Genomic DNA, 18,925 nt, shown 5'->3' with positions numbered 1-18,925 from the left:
GTAATTAAACAATATATTTTTAAAAATAATAGGAATAAAACAATCAAATATATACGAATAATAATATAAATAAAACAACCAAATCTAATTATCTAACATTTCAACAACAACAAACAACTAATAATACAAGTTTTAAGATACTAACATTCTAAGAGCGGAACACAAATCGAAAATTAACTAAACCAAATTAAAAAGAGCACTTAAACACTATATTTTTCATTTGTTTATAATATTTTTATCATTTAATTAGATTTGCACATTAGATATGTAGATATATTTATAAAATTTAATGTCTGATTCTAACTATTTGCGGATCGAATCATATCCGTAAAATTTAGATTAAATATGAATAAATATTGTGTTGCGAACATTATGAATTAAATCTTGTAATCATTTATCTCTAGTTTTGAAGATCGAGTATATTTTCAATAGAAACTCCAAAAAAATTAGATAAGATTATTTGCATTTGACAATTTTTTAGATACTAGCGATGATTTAAACTTTAAATTAAAAATATTCCTAAAATTAATAATAGTTGAAAATAGTTCTCCTAATTTAAATAGAATATGGACTAGACAGTAGACAATAAAAAAAAATAGAATATGGACTTAAGTTTTTTTTATAGTGAAAACTCAGGTGCAGTCGACTTTACGTGAAGTTGATATTTGAGAGCCGTTAGATGATTTGATTGATTTGACTAATTTTTTATCTAACGGCTCTTAGGTATCAACTTCACATGAAGTCGACTTCACCTGAGTTTTCACCTTTTTTTATACCATCAATTAGTCAATTATTTTATATTATCACATAATTGAAAAAAATAATTTTAATAAAGACCTTATAAATAATAAATATGGAAAAGTCTAGGAAGCCAGTAATTTTTGTGTTTTGTGACCAATACTTAACCATAAAAAAATGAATAATTTCTCACCATTAGATGTAATCTCACACTATTAAAAATATTATTGATGATTACAAAACAAAAAAATTACTGACTCCTTAACACTCCTCTAATAATATATATATTATATTGAGTGTTTGATTTTGATGAATTATTTGATTGTATAAAAAATTGAAAACTAAAGTCTAAAGATTTTTCACAAAACCACCTTAGTACAGTAAACCACTATCTCAATGTAATAATAGATAAAAAAAATATATATATATCTTTTAGTTGATTGGATAAATGATAAATCCCACCAAAAGAAGTTAATTAAAGTTGACTAAGGAGAGGAGGAACTAGTACACACAGCCAACGACCACGATTTACTAGCTCAAAGGAAGTGGCTTTCTTGAGCCACACGATCCTTCCCTCAACCCCAAACCTGGAAACTAAACTGAAACTATAAAAAGGAATCATCGGTCAATTGTGTTTACGAGAGACACTGAAAAAGAGTCCCTTTTTTCCTACAGAGATAGAGGAGTCCCAAACTCTCTAACTCCAAAATCCAATTCCAATTTGTTTCCCCCTCAAAAATAATAAAATTTTAATAAATTTTAAATAATTTTTGTTTTGGGGTTTAGATTGTGCGGATCGGAGTTCGGAGAGTTTAGATCTGCGACGATGGAGGGTGTCGGGGCCCGGCTGGGGCGGTCGTCCACCCGATACGGACCGGCGACTGTGTTCACCGGACCGGTGAGAAAGTGGAAGAAGAAGTGGGTCCACGTTTCACCCAATTCCTCCTCTGCTTCCGCAAATTCCAACAACAACAACAACAATAACAACGCCGCCAACAATAACAATCACAATCACACGCACCATTCTAACGGTAATAACGGTTCCCATCTGCTTCTTTACAAGTGGACCCCTATAACCCAATCTCAAAACAACAACAACAACAATTCAAATGGAAACGCCGCTGCCAAGGATTCTGTGCCACCACCCTCTGACGCCCCCGAAGAGCCGCCACGCAGGAAATTCAAATATATTCCGGTATGTCACTTACAATGCGCCTCTCTTATCTATATATTTAAATGGAAAAGAAAAAGTCTTGACCTTTGCGCTTTGCTTTTGGTTTTTGGGTTTTGTGTGTGTGTTGAAATTAGGGTTTTTATTGGATTGTTAGTAATTTAGGAGTTGGGAAGATTTGGGTCTGTTGTGAGTGTGGTGGAAGTGATTGTTTAGGCTATGGTATGTGATGGGAATGAGAGGAATGATATGATGTAGAATGAGGTTGATGCTATTTCTATTTGAGCCGAATTTGTTTATATGTTTTGAAGTATGTTCTAGTATGAATCCGCCAAGATGGGAAATACCTACCCAAGTCTTGTGCTGAAGTTGTTGAGTGATAGCAAAATGAAGGTAATTGATGGCAATGCCACCCTATTAACATGTGGTGGCAGGTTTATCTGACGATAGAATTTGGAAAATCATGAATGCAAGTTTGCAGAAAGTGAGACTATTCAAGTATCAGAGCTAAAAGTTATGTGAAAAAAGAAAGTGAATGCCTTTGGGGGATCTACTCACCCATAACCAATTTAGTTTTCAGTAATTTGTTATCCTGTCCATTAGTGCAAAGATTTTGATACCTCTCTTCAACTTCTGTATTTATCCTTTCGGGGCAGGTAATTCAAATTTACATGTATATGGGATGACTGATCTCATGAATATGTCATTTGCTAAAAATGTTTTTTAGGTTGATAGAACGTTCTGGTAAAGCTAAGCTTTTTGCACATGTTGATACTGGTTTTTCATGTTTAAATGCTAATGAGGATTGGAAATCTGGGTTGTCTAATGATGCAGGTTGCTGTACTAGAGGAGCAAAGGAATGAGGCTGCAGAAATTGATGGTGCTGAAAAGATTGAAGAAGATAAGCCAGTTGATACCGATCCAATTGCAGCAGAACCAAGTCACAAAATTGAGACTATGGATGAAAAACCTGACATAAATGATGTCCCTGCAGATGAAAGTCAGGTAAACCTTTGCCTGTGATTGGGCTTCATGTCTCTGCACATTTTCTTCATTGTTTCCAGCGAGTCATATAGAACTATAGAGGGAAGCAAAACTGTATGCATAGTTAGCTTACATAAATTTATGGAAGGGAATCATTTTGGGTTAAAAAAATAGATGATGATCATTATGGTTCGTTTGTCACTTTGGACTTTGGAGAATATTATTGGTTTAAACAAGCATTATGCAATTTGAAAAAAGATGAATGTGCTTGATTATCATGTAATTAAAAATGTCTAATATTCCTGGCAAAACTTGAAGTCCATAAAGTGACTAATTAGCATTCTGATCTGACTTCGTTTTAATTTCATATATAATTTTGACTTTATATTTCAGCCTCAGGACAAAAATCAAGTAGTACGCCAAGATCTAAATGAAAGCACATTGGATTTAAGTTTGGGGTTAACATCACATGACGATGAAAATGACTCTGATTCAAAAACTAATCAAACAAGAGATGGCCAGTAACACAAAGTGAACAGAAGTCCTCAGGATAGTGAGCATTAGTGCACCAATCTACACGTGTATTTGATCAACAAAAGTATATTTTCACCTGGTTTTGTGTTCACCCATTGATCATTTTAGATTGGATTGTTGTACCGGCATATGCCTATAATATTTTTCTTATTCAGTGTCCTTGGTGGGATGGTCATAGTATTCCTTTTCCCCAACCATTGGACATATTTATTTTTTTCCCCTAATATCTATTGAGGCGGGATATTGTGGAATTGATGTGGATTTTTGTACTCAATATATTGATGAAATTGTGCTATTTCAAGTTGATTCAACTTTGCAATGTTGTCAGATAAATTCACAGAGGCCTTTTGTTTGTAGTTGTAGGTTAATTCCCATAATATATCAACCTATCGTGATAATAAGCATTCTATTTATCAGCTGTGTAAATATAGAAAGCAGCACGATAATACTCCATTGTGTATGTGTCCGGGCAAATGCACGGGTCTTTTTAGAGTTTTCATGCCTTTTTGGCATACTTAATTATCCCTTTAAATCGAATGAAGTTAGATAGCATTTGTTTTGAGATATTGGAATAGAGACTGGGAGATTGGAACAGTATCATGTTTGTTGGCCCAGAGACTTATTAAAATTTCAATCTCTATCTTTAAAATTTCAATATTTTAGTACTTCCAAAAAGTGGAGACTGAAGATTTTGCAAGTGGAGACTAAAATTTTAATATTTTATACTTAAAATACCCTCACTTCAATTAATTAATTCTAACTTTATACTTTGTGCAAATTAAATTAGAACTTCATTCTTATTTCAATCTCTATCTCCCTTTTTATACCAAACACAATACTAAGACTTATTTCAGTCTCTGTCTTCCAATCTCTGTCCCTCAGCCTCAATCTCTCAATCTCTGTCTCTCTTCCAAATGCTATCTTAGAAATCATGATATAATAATCAGGTATACCCTAGAATAGAAGGCTGCAAATTCTTAAGCTATCCATGAAATCACATAACTATCAAGTATAAAAGTGATGATGGGAAGGGAACCGGAAAACCGGTTCACTTTGAAAAATTAACTACACAGGCAAGGCTAGCAAAAAGAAATATCGAGACTTGTGACATTCATTTCACTACTTGTGTAAAATCCCTTATTCTACAACATTCAAATAAAAGAGAAAATACACAATAGAGGATGACCCAACAGTTCTTGCCCTGCCAAAAAGTACAGATGAAATTACTAGTTCAAAACCAAGAATTCAATTGTGTGTGGAAATTACAAACAGGCCATCCCCCTCCATAGACACAGTAACTTGGGATTTTCAAATGTTTTCGTCATCATTCTTTTGCAACAGCTGCCTCAGAAGAATAGTCATGCCTGGAAAGTAGTACAAGTTAATATATATGTATGATGGGCAAGGTGTTAACTGCTGATTATAATAACCATTGGCAAAACATAGCAAAAAATAGCATAACGAACACCTTACGGATTCTCAAGAAAATTATAACTATTGCCAAAAAACAATGGCCAAGTTTCATGAAGTACCCACCACTTTGGGGTATTAACTCACCGCAATTTACGTGAGAGTTGGTACATGCCAGTTGCTGCCATTGCAAGATTTACACTGAATAGGTTCCAATTTTTCTGCATCATAAGAAATAATTACCATAAATGCATCTGGATCATGCAAAATGTATTCTACATTAACCAAAAAGAAAAACTATAATCTTGATAATACGCAGGAAGTGATATACAAAGTAGTTTACATGTCTCTTATGGCTATTTTCATTACTAGCATACAAATCTTGTATGCTCATACACACAAGGAGGCATGAAGGAAGCAACTTGGTTTGCAGACAAAATATGCAAGGATAACAAATGTAGGGACAAAAGATGAGATACCAAATTCTATAGGGAAAAAATGAATACATCAGAGTGAGAAGGCTGTAGTATATACATCATGATCTAATGATTTAATTAATTATTTGATGAAAAACGGGAATTTTATGTCCTCCTAAGTTGCACATTAGAAGTTAGAACTACCATGGGCATATCCTAATTGATGTTATGGAACCATTTAAGTCAAATTTGTATGTCATGCTCTTGCAACATTCAAAGAGAGGTATGCAACTGCAAAGCAGAATATAGCCAAATGATAACATTTTGCTTGAAAAAAGAAGATCCATGTATTAGGCCACAAATACATGTCGAAGCAATCCTTCTTTTGAGGGGGGGAAAAAGAAGCTTACTGGAGTGATAACAGTGCTGTAACGTGACCAGATAACTCCAGTAGCAGTAACAGCTGGGGAAGATAACAGGAATCAGCACAGATATAAATAAAATCTAATGCATGGTAATGTATCTGCAAAAGCTGATTGCTGAACAGCATAAAAAAAAAGAAAGAAAAATGGATATGATTACTCATAATTCTGTATAAATCTTAAACTTCTGCATGTTTGTGCCTTCTAGGGAATTCAGACATGCATGCAGCATGCTGCATATTTATGTCCATAATATATAACAGTAAATGATATTACAATATGTATCCCTTACCTATTTGCTGAGGATAGGAAATTTTCTCAGGTGGTTTTGCGAAATCGGCAATATTGGCAATGCTGATACCCCACTTAAATGTTGGTGCCCAGAAGTGAACTGCATAATAAGTGAAATGAGTTTTTTAAGCATTGCAAAGGGTAGCCAATTTTCATTTTAACGCTCAATAGCAACAGTGGTTCAATGCAACCAAATGAGAGATAACGAGGTGGATTAGAGCAGAAAGAATGACTTTCTACTGAAAATTATATTCCCTTTGGTGCTCTTTGTGAGTGATCTTTAAATTTCACTACAAGAAAAGCAAGCCACCTCTGATCATATTATTTTAACCAATTCATGAATACACAGACGAATGTTGATCAATAAATTACAATACATTTTATCTCAATGGCTAAAGACCGGAATCTATCTATCCTCGGGTAGATTAGGAACATCCAGGTCACAACATTTGCATAAAAGTATAACATGAATAAATCTAAAATTAACTTGTTTCTCCATAATGCCTCATTATGCTACCTTCATCTGTCAAATCCCCAACAATTTTCTTCTACTTTTCTTCGCTTAACCACCAAATTCATGATGTAATAGGACTCCCAATGAATGAAAACTTGAAATTCATCACATTCAATTAGATTTGGACAAAATACCCCAAAAAAAAAGGCTGAATTAAACTGAAATGGAACCTAAACAAATAAAATAAACGAATCCCAGCAATTCGAAAAATATATCCCCAAAAAAGGATTAATTTAAGACTATTGACCGTGAACACTTAGACATAATGTTTACCCCCTCAATAAAATAAAATAAAAGGTAAAAAATTGAGCAAAAAAATCTGCGAGTCCATTTGACCTTCCAATAAATCAGGAATTTTCAGCTAGTCAAATCCTATAGCTTCAGGAATAAAAATTGGAAGTGGATTGCGATTGAGAAGTTTATGTGCTATGGAATGAAGATTCGAAGAACCGAATCGAATAGAAAACTCTTCGATAGACGAAAATAAATAAGACAAAAAGAAAGTATAGAAAAAAATATCGAGTACGAAAGGAAAAACGAATGAGGTAACTCACTAGTTTTGGGACCAGCTGGGTGATTCCATAAAGCTTGAAGCTTTGAAGCCGCCATGATTTTTCTTCTTCTTCGCTTTCGATTTTGCGAAATGGGGTTCACTTTCTGCGACCAAAGGAAACTATATAGTAGGCTCGAACAACTGCGGAGAGGATCCACTTCGCAGCGCCATTCAATCAGATCCTGACACGTGGCTCTAACATGGTTAAAAGTATATGTTTCTGACGTTGAGCTAAGTTTGGTTTGGGGCAAATTGGTAAATTCATCTGCAGAGTGCAGAGCACAGTAACACTCGCGGCGTCACGGGAAAATCTCAGCGACTTTTGTTGCATGTGTTTTGGTGTTTGGCATTCGATTTTAGATTTATTTGTGCGTCTCCGTTATTTATTGCGTAAGTTGCTTAACAACCTAGGTAATTCCATATGCAGACTAAACAAATTTCATCCCACAAAGAAAAACGGGAGTGGATCTCTCTCTCTAGTAAAAAAAAAAAAATTAAATAGTGTAGGATCTTATTTTTTATTGTTCTTTTTCTTTTATTTAATTTTGATTCCAAATTAAATATGAGATATCACACTTTATTCTCTCAAGTATTAAAAAAAATGGAAATGATCCATTTCTAAGAGAAAGTAGGGGTGTGCATGAATTGGGTGAAACCGGGTTTGATGTGATACAGATTCGGCTCGAAATATATATCGGGCCTATTTATTAAACCCAAATCCGGCTCTAGACCCGATGAAACCTATACACTTTCGGGCCACGATTATACCGGGTAAAAATCGGGTGAAAATCGGGCCGTTAACATTACATTACCTTGATACCTTCGTATAAGCTAGCATGTGAAAATATCCAAATTTCTAAGACTCCAACCATTATTTGACATAGTAAAATTCACTTAGAAAAATATAACAAGAACCAACTCTTCTCTAAAATTAAAGCATAAGCATAATCAATACTAATATTGTCTAATAATACCAAATATTTAAATCAATATAAATAACACAATATTATGCATTAGTCTAAAATCTTATGCATTTTAAATATAAAACATTAACTTATAATCTTATAATAACTAATAACACAAAATATTAAGATTTATAATACTTAAATTCCACTTAAGAATAGCCATCATTCATCACTAATAACACAAAATATTAATTGTGTATGATGACCGGGCCACCGGGCCGACTTCGGGTGACCCGAGCCATGACCCGGACCCGACCCAAAATAATGACCGGATCTACTTTTTAGACCCTTACCCGATCCTAAACCCAGTGAAATCACACCAAAATAGCCCCTAAAGTGTTCGGGGCCAGGTCGAACCATGCACACTCCTAAAAAAAAGTATGAGAAAATGATGATATTAGTGTACAATACAATATGTACAATAAATTAAAAAAATTAATAATTAAAAATTAAATATCAGATTTTTAATTAATTATTTAATTTTAAAATTTAAAATTTAAAAATTTAGAATTAGCATTTCAATACACGGTTACTTCTAATTTCATCGTAATTTCTCAACTTCTGTTTCATTCCCAAAACTTGCTGCTGTCCTCTAGGTCTCGGAGACCGTGCCGATGCCACCGCATCCACCTCCAACGTCGCTGTGGGGTTCCTGCCAACCGAAACTGCACCTTATTTTTCCGTAAGAGAGTCGGATACCTCCGCAGTCTCTTCTGTACTTCTCCGTGGCCGCTGCATTATCATCAAAGGGACATCGAGCTTCTTCTTTTTCATCGTTATTGAGGTGTTGGTATTCCTGATGATGATGATGATTCATTGTTATGTTGATGCTGTCTCTTCATGGTTCTATATTCTAATTCGTTCATTTTTATCAGCAGCTATCACAATAGGGAAAAAAAAAGTAATATAAACACCGTTTGTGTGCTTCTTGTGTCCCATTTAACTATTGGATTTGTTAGCCTACTAGAGTGCTGGCATTTTGTGATGTGCTCCAATGCAATTTTTTCTCTTTCTTCTCTCTGGATCAAACTGGTGAAGGATTGAAGGGTGAAAATAAAATTGGAGTTTCAAAAAGCTGTTAAGGCTAGACTTCTCTATGCCATTCTCGGACAGATTAATATTAATTCAATGGCCTGTTTAAAGTTATTTTAGTAGGTATATGGATGATTATTTTAATGCTTATGTAGATGGTTATTTTGATTGGATTGAGTTTAGTTATATAATTAAAATATGTTGGATATTCAATTCACTAGATATGCGAATGATTTTTATTCTTAAGTGGATTGTTATTTTGTTCGATTTGGTTTAAGTATATACAATTAAGAAATATTGGATGGTAATTTCATTAGGTAGTCGGATGATTATTTTAAGTGAGGGAGAGAGTGGCGCCGGTGAATGGGGTGGTTGGTGAAGCGGCGACGGCTTGATGAACCCAGGAGGCGACAATGATGTCCGGTGAGCGGAAGAATGACGCCGGTGAAGGGAGATGGTTGATGAATGAGCGGCAACAGAAATTTTGGGAAATAAAATGTTAAATTGGTAAATTAGAGTATAAAAGATGGTTAAAATTTTAGAATAACTGAATAAGATTTTTAGTTTGGGTAATTTAAGTGGTGTTTTTTTTTTATTATTGGGCCGAATTTTCAATCCATTATATATATTGTAAAGATTTCTCATTGTCTTCCTAGCAAAATTCTCCCACAAAATTTCATCCCTTACAAATTACGTAAGAATATTCTTTTTTTTGTATAAAGTCTTCCTCCTAGAAAATTTCACCGTAAACAAATTGCAATCAAATTGAAATAGAAAGAAAAATATTATATACACGTTAAAGACTTTTTCAACAACAATTTTAAAAAAGGGCAATTTACATAACTAAATTGTTTGTCCTTTAAATTTACGCAATTGCATTCTTGAAGACGCAAATACATTATTTTATATATCTATAAAAACTACTACTGGTAGTAGTGATTTACGTAAACACATAATCCGCTATAGCCAGCCACGAATTACATGCAAATGGGAAACACAGAAACCGCTAGAGGCTATCGCGGTTTCTGTTTATTAATCCGCTATAGCCAGCCATGAATTACATGCAAATGGAAAACACAGAAACCGCTAGAGGCTATCGCGGTTTCTGTTTATTAATCCGCTATAGCCAGCCACGAATTACATGCAAATGGAAAATACAGAAACCGCTAGAGGCTATCGCGGTTTCTGTTTATTGATGCTTGGCCATAAACCGCTACTGACAGTAAGGGTTTATGTGTATTGGGAGCAACGTTCAGAAAACCGGACCGGTCATTAAACCGCTCTAGTCACTGGTTTACTAGTCTAACCGGTTCAACCGATAGTTCAACCGAAAAAACCGTTTTAGAATAGAATAATAAATAAATTATAAATACACATCCTAAAATATAATTATAGTCTGATATAAATCTTAAAATATTTTCGAAATTTAAAACACTACATAAAACATTGTTATTAGCAGATACTTCTTGATTAATATTATCTTCCATAACTGAAATTAATAAAGCATATATGAAATTAAAAAGTAAAAACAGCCAAGTCAGAAATTGAACAGTTCACAGAAAGTCAGAAATTGATATTTACAAAAGGAAGCAATACAAGATAGCATACTAGAGTATAATATTGATATTTACATCAACAAAGTAGCTGATACTGCAAATGATGTTACAATCTTTTAAATGAAACTCCATTTTTTTTTCCACAACTCCAGGTATGAAACAAATCCTTCAGACATCAATCTGTATTTAAGACGATATGCATTGTATAAACATTAAACAATACTTGCCGAATGCAACCAAAGTTCATAATGGAAGAATCATTTAATCTTAACTGGGAAAAGAGAAGGGGGGGCACAAAAGATATGGAGCAACAAAGAAAAAAGAGCAACAGAAAACAGAATGTCTTTAGTTACATACCAAACCGTGTTTGTATAAAATTGACAAATAGAGAGCAACAGAAAACAGAATGTCTTCAGTTACAGAGCAAGTTCACAGTTCAAATTGACCAACAAAATAGAAATTGTGCAACAAACAGGAATTGAGCTGCAAAATAGAAGATCAGCCACAGCCAGTTAATTTTCAGATTATTAATTTTTTATGCTAACCAACAAACAGGAATTGAGCAGAGGAACAAAGAAGGAAGAAGATGAGCACTGAGCAGAGGAAGTTTACAGAGCTAAGTTCACAGAAATTGAACAGTTCACAGATGAAGTTCCAGAAATTGAACGGTTCACAGAGCCAATTTCACAGAGCAGGTTCACACTTCACACAGTTCACAGTTCAGATTTTTTATTTCTTATGCTCAGCAGCAAACAGAAATTGAGCCGAGGAAACAAATAGACCAAACACAAATTGACCAACAAAATAAAACATAATTCTAAGTTCAGTTCACAGAGGAAGTTCAATTTCATGCATGTTTCTACCGGGGTCGATGGAAGAACATGAGCAGAGGCGAAGAACAAAGAAGATGAGCAGAGGACGAGTCACTCACCTGGGTCGATGGAGGGCTACCGGTGTTGACTGTTGAGGACCGCCGACCGCGCGATGAGAGGGCTACTGCGTGCTGCTGTTGAGAAGATGAAGCCGATGGAGATGGAGGGCTACTGGGCAGGAACCAGGCTGTAAAATGGTATCGAGCTTGTAATTTAAATAACTTGCAAGAGCAAGCTTGAAGAGGAGAAGGCTTGTGATGCAGCCTTGAGTAGAGAAAACAGAAGAGAGAAGAACGAGATTGTGATTGAGAAAGAAAGGAATTTTGGAATAATCCAATTGATTTGAAGAGTCAAAGCTATATGCAGTATATATAGCTGTACAAATAGGAAAAATTAAATAACTAACTAGTGGTGTAGAATTTAAATCTAACAAACTAACCAACCTGCCAACTATACAAAACAAATTCCACAGCTATACAAAACAAACTCTAACAGATTGCTATTTTGCTGCATTTCAATTTTATTGGGCAATACAAAGTATGCAGCTGTATTATGTTACAGCCCCCGCAAGCTGGTATTACTTGGGTTGTGCAAATCAAGTAAGCCCAGCTTGGAAAGCAAGTGAGAAAATGGTTTGGGAGCAAGGGGTTTAGTGAAAAGATCTGCAGGTTGATCGCTAGAGACAATGTGCCTGAGATTAGAAATTCCTTCTTTAAACTTATTTCGAACCACATGACAATCTACCTCAACATGCTTGGTTCTCTCATGGAACACAGGATTTGATGCAATGTAGATAGCCGAATTATTGTCACAAAAATATCAACCGGAAGAGGAGGGTGAATGTCAAATTCCTTTAAAAGCTTGAGTAACCAAATAAGCTCACAAGTGCCATTAGCAAGGGCACGATATTCAGCTTCTGAGGAGGACCTTGAAACTGTGGCTTGCTTTTTACTTTTCCAAGAAATGAGAGTGTTGCCAAGAAAGAAGCAATAGCCACTAATAGATTTTCTAGTGTCTTTGCAAGCACCCCAATCAGAATCTGTGTAACCAGACAGTGTAAAGGAATTGTTGCTTGAGAAAAATAGGCCTGTTGCAGGGGATTGCTTAAGATATCGAAGGATTCGATAGGCTGCCGTCAAGTGAGCATCAGTGGGTGAATCCATGAACTGAGATAAGCACCCAACTGAATAGCTAAGGTCAGGTCTTGTATTTGTAAGATATAGAAGTCTGCCCACCAATCTGCGATACATGGTTGCATCAGGAAGAGGAGAACCTGAATCCTTAGACAGGAAGGTAGTGTACTCCATAGGCGTAGAAGCTGGCTTGGCACCAAGTAAGCCACAATCCGTGATTAAGTCTAATGCATACTTCCTTTGATACAGTGCAATACCGGTTTTGTTGCGCGCTACCTCCATACCAATAAAGAACTTGAGGATGCCAAGATCCTTAATCTTGAATTTATCATCTAAGAAAATCTTAACAGCTCGAATTTCATCCAGATCGTTCCCTGTCAGCACTAGATCATCCACATAAACAAGGATGGCAGTAAATCTTGTACCGGTGGATTTAGTAAACAATGAATGATCATTTTCAGATTGAGTGAACCCCAAGTCAGCAAGAGCAGCAGAGAGTTTGATGTTCCACTGGCGACTAGCCTACTTCAAGCCGTACAAAGACTTCGTCAATTTGCAAACTAACTTGGGATTCAAACACTGCAGTCCCTTTGGGAGCTTCATGTAAACATCTTCATGAAGGTCGCCATGAAGAAAAGCCGTATTCACATCAAGCTGATGAAGGTGCCAGTTCTTCACTGCGGCAATTGCAAGGAGAACCCTCACAGTGCTCATCTTCACAACGGGACTAAAGGTGTCAATGTAGTCAACTCCGGGAATTTGAGTGAAGCCTTGGGTAACAAGCCGCGCTTTGTGTCTTTCAATGGTGCCATCTGGATTGAATTTGGTACGAAAGATCCATTTACAACCAATTGCATTCTTCCTAGGAGGAAGAGGAGTGATGATCCAGGTCTTGTTTTGCTCAAGAGCAGTGAGTTCTGCCTCAATGGCCTTCCGCCAACAATCATGCAAGACAGCCTCAGAATAGTATTTGGGATCCGGGTTATTTATGAGAGAGAAAGTAAAGGCTTGGTGCTTGGGAGAGAATAATGCATATGACAAATGATGAGAAAGAGGATACTTACAAGTTGAAGGTAATTGGAGCGCATTCATTGGATCTCTATGTGATGAAATGTGGAAACAATGAAAATCTTTAAGATAAGACGGTTGTTTTCTTTCTCGTTCAGACCTTCTAGAAATTGGTACAGCAGGTGGAGGTTCAATGTTAGTGGATGTATGGTCTAATGATGCTTGTGCTGATGCTGGTTCCAATGCTAAGGATGATGCAGAAGTAATTATGTCATGAGAAGATGTCACTGGCGATGCAGAACTTATAGATGAATCTGATGCAATGCTCATAGTGGGAGGTGCTGGTGTGTCATGATGAGATGCAGCTGTATTATATGTGAAATTATCATAGTAAAATGCAAAAGGGTCAGAATTTGACAAGTCCAATGAATGTTGATGCATGGAAGGGAGATCGCTTGTCACTTGTTTAAAAGGAAAATGGTGCTCATAAAATTCAGTGTTCCTTGATATGAAAAGTTCTTTTGTTTTCAAGTCAAACAGAATGGATCCTTTTGTCCCTAATTGATACCCGAGAAAAATACATTTTCGAGCTCTTGGATCTAATTTTCTTCTACCAACACTTAAAGTAGTGGCAAAAACTAGACAACCAAACACCTTGAGAGAAGTTAAATCTGGTTTAGCGTTGAAAAGAGCTTCATAAGGAGTTTTATGTTGTAAGTAAGTGCTTGGCAGTCTATTAATTAAATGTACCGAATGTTGCACTGCATAGTGCCAAAAACATTTTGGAACATGAGAATGAAATAAAAGTGCTCTTGCAACATTCAATATGTGTTGATGCTTCCTCTCAACAATTCCATTTTGTTGAGGAGTCTCAACACAAGATGTTTGATGCAATATTCCTTTTGAGTTGTAGAAAGAATTCATTTTAAACTCCATTCTATTATCTGTTCTAATTTGTTTCACAGTTTTATGAAATTGGGTTTGCACCAGTTGAACAAAATTTTGCACCAACCTCGCAGCTTCTGATTTTAATTTCATGCAATAAATCCAAGTGAACCTTGTTTTATTTTCTACAATAGTAAGAAAATATTTATGGCCAGAAGTTGATAGAATTGAGAGTGGCCCCCAAATATCTATGTGTATTAAGTCAAAAGGATTTTCAGAGTGTGTATTACTATTAGAAAATGACAATTTCTTTTGTCTAGCAAAGTGACAAGAATCACAAACATGAGATGATGAGATGCACTCGATGAATGGAAATGTATTTTTCATTATGGACATTCTGCTATATGGTAGATGACCTAGTCTAGCATGCCATAAGGCTCCTAAATTCTGCTGCACTGTCAAATTTATTAAGGGTGTATGAACTGCTGGTGTAGTTAGCTTCCAGGGTTGAGCATTCATCACATAGAGATCACCAATGACTTTAGCTTGCCCAATCATCTTCAATGATGGGAGTACCTATATCTCACAAGAAGAATCAGTGAATTTTAATTCACAATGCAATGACTTTGTGAGTTTAGAAACTGAAATCAAATTGTATTTAAAGTGAGGTATGAATAAGACATTAGTAAGGGTCAAATGGTTCGAAAGTTGTACAGTGCCACAAATGTTTGTAGTAGTGGTGGAGCCATCAGGTAGATTTACTAAGACCGGCTTCATGTAAAAGAAAGTTTTAAAAGACTCTTGAATGTAAGATGCATGATCAGTGGCTCCACTGTCAAGTATCCAAGAGGTTTTATTAAAATTTGATGCATACTCAAGAAATGCCTACCTTTTGGCTGAGCGAGGGTGGCTAAAGAAGTGATGTGGTTAACACTATGGGAAGCTGGCATGAATGGTTGTTGGAGGAGGGCCAGTAAAGTTTCTTTCTGATCTGGAGTTAACACAAGTACTGTATCATTACTCTTTTCATTTGAGCCAGAATCAGTGATCTCAGCACTAGAATTCTCAACTGTCCCTTCAGTGCTGATTTGATTAGCTACTCGTTGTTTTAAGTGAGCAGGAAAACCATTTTTCTTGTAGCAAGTTTCTGCTAAATGACCAATTCGATTACAGTAGCTACAAATCTTAGAAGTGTATCCTCGACCATAGGATTTCTGAGTGCCTCCTCTACCTGTACTTCTCCCACGGCCTCTGCCTCTTGCTGGGAATGAACCACCTCCAGCTGAGGCTTGCACTTCCAAAGAATTAGTCACAATTTTGCTATCAGACAACTCACAATTCAACTGTCGTTCCTATTGAGTTAGCATAACTAGCACAGTGTTGCTTTTAGGCAATGGCGTCATAAGCATAATTTGTGATTTAACAGTGGAATATTGTTCATTCAAACCTCTCAAAAATTTAACAACATATTCTTCAGATGCATGATCTCGAACGATTTTTAATCCACAAGAACAACCACTCACACAAGCAACACAATTAGGGATGGCATGTAAATTTTCTAATTCTTCCCAAATAGCCTTCAGCTTAGTAAAATAAGAGGTGACAGAGATATCACCTTGTTTGAGCGCATAGAATTCCTCTTTCAACTCACCTACTCGAAAAACATCTCCATGCGAATAACGATGCTTCAAATCGTTCCATAAATCTGGAGCTGAACTAATCCACATCACGCTTTTAGCGATCTCAGAACTGAGAGAGAGGTTAATCCAAGAGAGAAGAAAATTATTGCACCTATCCCATGCTTTGAAAGTAGGATCGCCTTTGGTCGGTTTCGGAATCGATCCATCAAGGAACTTCACCTTATTCTTCGATCTCAGTGCTCTCCACATGTCGTGCGACCACTGGTAATAATTTTGAGGCGTTAGCTGGAGCGGAATCAGAGAAGTTCCAGGACTTTCACCTGGATGAAGAAAATAAGGACTGATCGGATCAGAAATGGCAGAAGAGGAGCTGGATCTGCCGATGTGTGTTTGAAACTGAGAGAATTGACGCATGAAACTAGTGAATCTCTCAAAATCTGCAGCGGAATTCAATGAATGACTCGCATTCGAATCTGATGACTGATCTGCCATTTTTGAATTTGGAGGCTCTGATACCATGTAAAATGGTATCGAGCTTGTAATTTAAATAACTTGCAAGAGCAAGCTTGAAGAGGAGAAGGCTTGTGATGCAGCCTTGAGTAGAGAAAACAGAAGAGAGAAGAACGAGATTGTGATTGAGAAAGAAAGGAATTTTGGAATAATCCAATTGATTTGAAGAGTCAAAGCTATATGCAGTATATATAGCTGTACAAATAGGAAAAATTAAATAACTAACTAGTGGTGTAGAATTTAAATCTAACAAACTAACCAACCTGCTAACTATACAAAACAAATTCCACAGCTATACAAAACAAACTCTAACAGATTGCTATTTTGCTGCATTTCAATTTTATTGGGCAATACAAAGTATGCAGCTGTATTATGTTACACAGGCGAAGATGGAGATTGGAGGGTTACTGGGGCTGAGGATGGCGACACCAGGGGACGAAACGGCGACAGGGGGGCTATTGTTCTTCCTTCTTCGCGGCTAGGGTTCTCCATGAATGAATGGGGTCGGGGGAAGAAAGGGGGGTTAGGGTGCTCCTCGAGCGGGTCGGGTCGGTCTCTTTTTTTTAAAAAAACATAAAACGGCGTCGTTTAGCGTAACCGGCCGGTTTTTGACCGGTTCGCCGGTTCTTAAGCGATTTTTCGCTGCACGGTTTTCAGGAGAGATTTGAAAAGATTTGAAATGGTAGTTTGTCACTAAGAACCACAAACTTAAAGCTCTCTCCTCCTATTAGTTCAATACAATATTAGGTGAATTAATGTAATCCCTTCTCAAGTTAGTTAGATGATAGTAGAAGGAAACGATAGCTTCAGGTAAGTAGAAGGAGCCTGCCACAAACTACTCTTTTCCTTCTATATTAATGTCGTTAATAATTCTAACCCTACTAAATTATTTTTAGCTTTAAAAAATTATTTGTGATTTGTTGATTTAAATAATATGATATAAGATTCAACAAATTACATTTAAAAACTCATTTCGTACCAGCTTGCAACGAATTATATAACAAAATAAATCAAGATATGAATATATCAAACTTCAGACTAGGACAATTAATTAATTTTGAGTTGAAAATATTTTATTTATAACATTTGTTTATTATTTTGTTTATAATATTTAAACAATATAACATGTTTAGGATGCTAATTATTTTTTATATCATAGATGAAATTGTGTAATACATTAATATAAATTTAAATTGGTGTATTCCACAAGTGTAATATACAATATAAATTGCGAGTACCAATTTATATGACAAAAGAATTTATAATTTACGATTTTATAAATTATAATTTTTTTAAATTAAAAGATTTAAATTATGACTTACAATTTTTAATTATTTTTTGTTTCATTTAAAATCATAATTCATCATTTTTAATTATCTTTTTTAATTTTTTATCTTATTTAAAATCATTACATTTGTTTTTATCCTATATGCTTCTTGTATCATTATATTATATCGTAATATTAACCAAAATTGTATTAAACCGCTGCTGCCTCCAGCGGTTTACGCACGTCTCCCAATACACATAAACCGCTATTGACAGTAGCGGTTTATGGTCAAGCATCAATAAACTGAAACCGCGACAGCCTCTAGCGGTTTCTGTGTTTCCCCATTTGCATGTAATCCGCGGTTGGCTACAGTGGATTATGTGTTTACGTAACAGTAGCAGTTTTTATAGATATATGAAACAATGTATTTGCGTCTTCGTATTTGAAAGAATGCAATTGCGTAAATTTGAAGAGCAAACAATTTATTTATGTAAATTTCCCTTAAAAAAATTAGTGTAATGGTTAAGAAGATAACCAAGTATTACGATAAATTTTACAAGATTAAGGGTATTTGTATTGTTTTTTTGATGTATTTGAAAATATTTTAGATGGTTTCGGAACATTTTAAAATGTTTTAGAAAGTATTATAATATCCTAAAAGATTTTAAAAGACTCTGAAAGGTCATAGAATATTCTAGAAGAGTGTGGATATATATAAAAGTATGAAGAGTTATTTACAATAAAATGTTCTTTCCACCAAAGCTTCATTTCTCTTGTATTTTCTTGTATTCTTAGTTTTCTTGTTAAATATTGAGGGTTATACTGACTTAGTCTTAGTTCAAGAAGTTGAGTATGTTCGAGTGTTGACATGATAGTGTTGAAGTGTGTATAAGATCATAATACAAATCTCACAAAAAATTATTGCATTATCTTAAACTATCAAATCATTTTAAAATAATACTCCCCATCTTATATATATATATTTTGTATAGATTGTATTCAAATACATTAATTTATGAACGGA

The 18,925-nt window shown here is 35.3% G+C and overlaps 2 protein-coding genes across 2 annotated transcripts; one reads left to right on the top strand and one right to left on the bottom strand.

Annotated features, from left to right (window-relative positions):
- On the top strand, positions 1,368-3,740 carry LOC107638676 (uncharacterized protein DDB_G0285917). Its single transcript, XM_016342031.2, has 3 exons — positions 1,368-1,933; positions 2,744-2,914; positions 3,287-3,740. The coding sequence occupies exons 1-3, from the start codon at positions 1,565-1,567 to the stop codon at positions 3,416-3,418; spliced, it is 672 nt and encodes a 223-aa protein (XP_016197517.1). The 5' UTR covers positions 1,368-1,564; the 3' UTR covers positions 3,419-3,740.
- Positions 4,530-7,222, bottom strand: LOC107638675 (mitochondrial pyruvate carrier 4). Its single transcript, XM_016342030.2, has 5 exons — positions 7,035-7,222; positions 5,968-6,066; positions 5,664-5,716; positions 4,985-5,058; positions 4,530-4,791 (listed from the first exon to the last, which is right to left on the bottom strand). The coding sequence occupies exons 1-5, from the start codon at positions 7,087-7,089 to the stop codon at positions 4,752-4,754; spliced, it is 321 nt and encodes a 106-aa protein (XP_016197516.1). The 5' UTR covers positions 7,090-7,222; the 3' UTR covers positions 4,530-4,751.

This window comes from Arachis ipaensis, chromosome B04 (genome assembly GCF_000816755.2).
Source record: "Arachis ipaensis cultivar K30076 chromosome B04, Araip1.1, whole genome shotgun sequence".
Lineage (NCBI taxonomy): Eukaryota > Viridiplantae > Streptophyta > Magnoliopsida > Fabales > Fabaceae > Arachis > Arachis ipaensis.
The sequence above is the reverse complement of the archived record's forward strand: the minus strand, read 5'-3'. Positions and strand labels throughout refer to the sequence as shown.

What these genes read in the sequence shown, in the direction of transcription:
- LOC107638676 (XM_016342031.2), top strand. Translation starts at nt 1,565, where the DNA reads ATGGAGGGTGTCGGGGCCCGGCTGGGGCGGTCGTCCACCCGATACGGA. An exon ending in GGAAATTCAAATATATTCCG is followed by an intron (nt 1,934 to 2,743) that starts GTATGTCACTTA and finishes CTAATGATGCAG; the next exon opens with GTTGCTGTACTAGAGGAGCA. An exon ending in TCCCTGCAGATGAAAGTCAG is followed by an intron (nt 2,915 to 3,286) that starts GTAAACCTTTGC and finishes TTTATATTTCAG; the next exon opens with CCTCAGGACAAAAATCAAGT.
- LOC107638675 (XM_016342030.2), bottom strand. Translation starts at nt 7,089, where the DNA reads ATGGCGGCTTCAAAGCTTCAAGCTTTATGGAATCACCCAGCTGGTCCC. An exon ending in CCCAGCTGGTCCCAAAACTA is followed by an intron (nt 6,067 to 7,034) that starts GTGAGTTACCTC and finishes CTTATTATGCAG; the next exon opens with TTCACTTCTGGGCACCAACA. An exon ending in CAACTCTCACGTAAATTGCG is followed by an intron (nt 4,792 to 4,984) that starts GTGAGTTAATAC and finishes ACTACTTTCCAG; the next exon opens with GCATGACTATTCTTCTGAGG.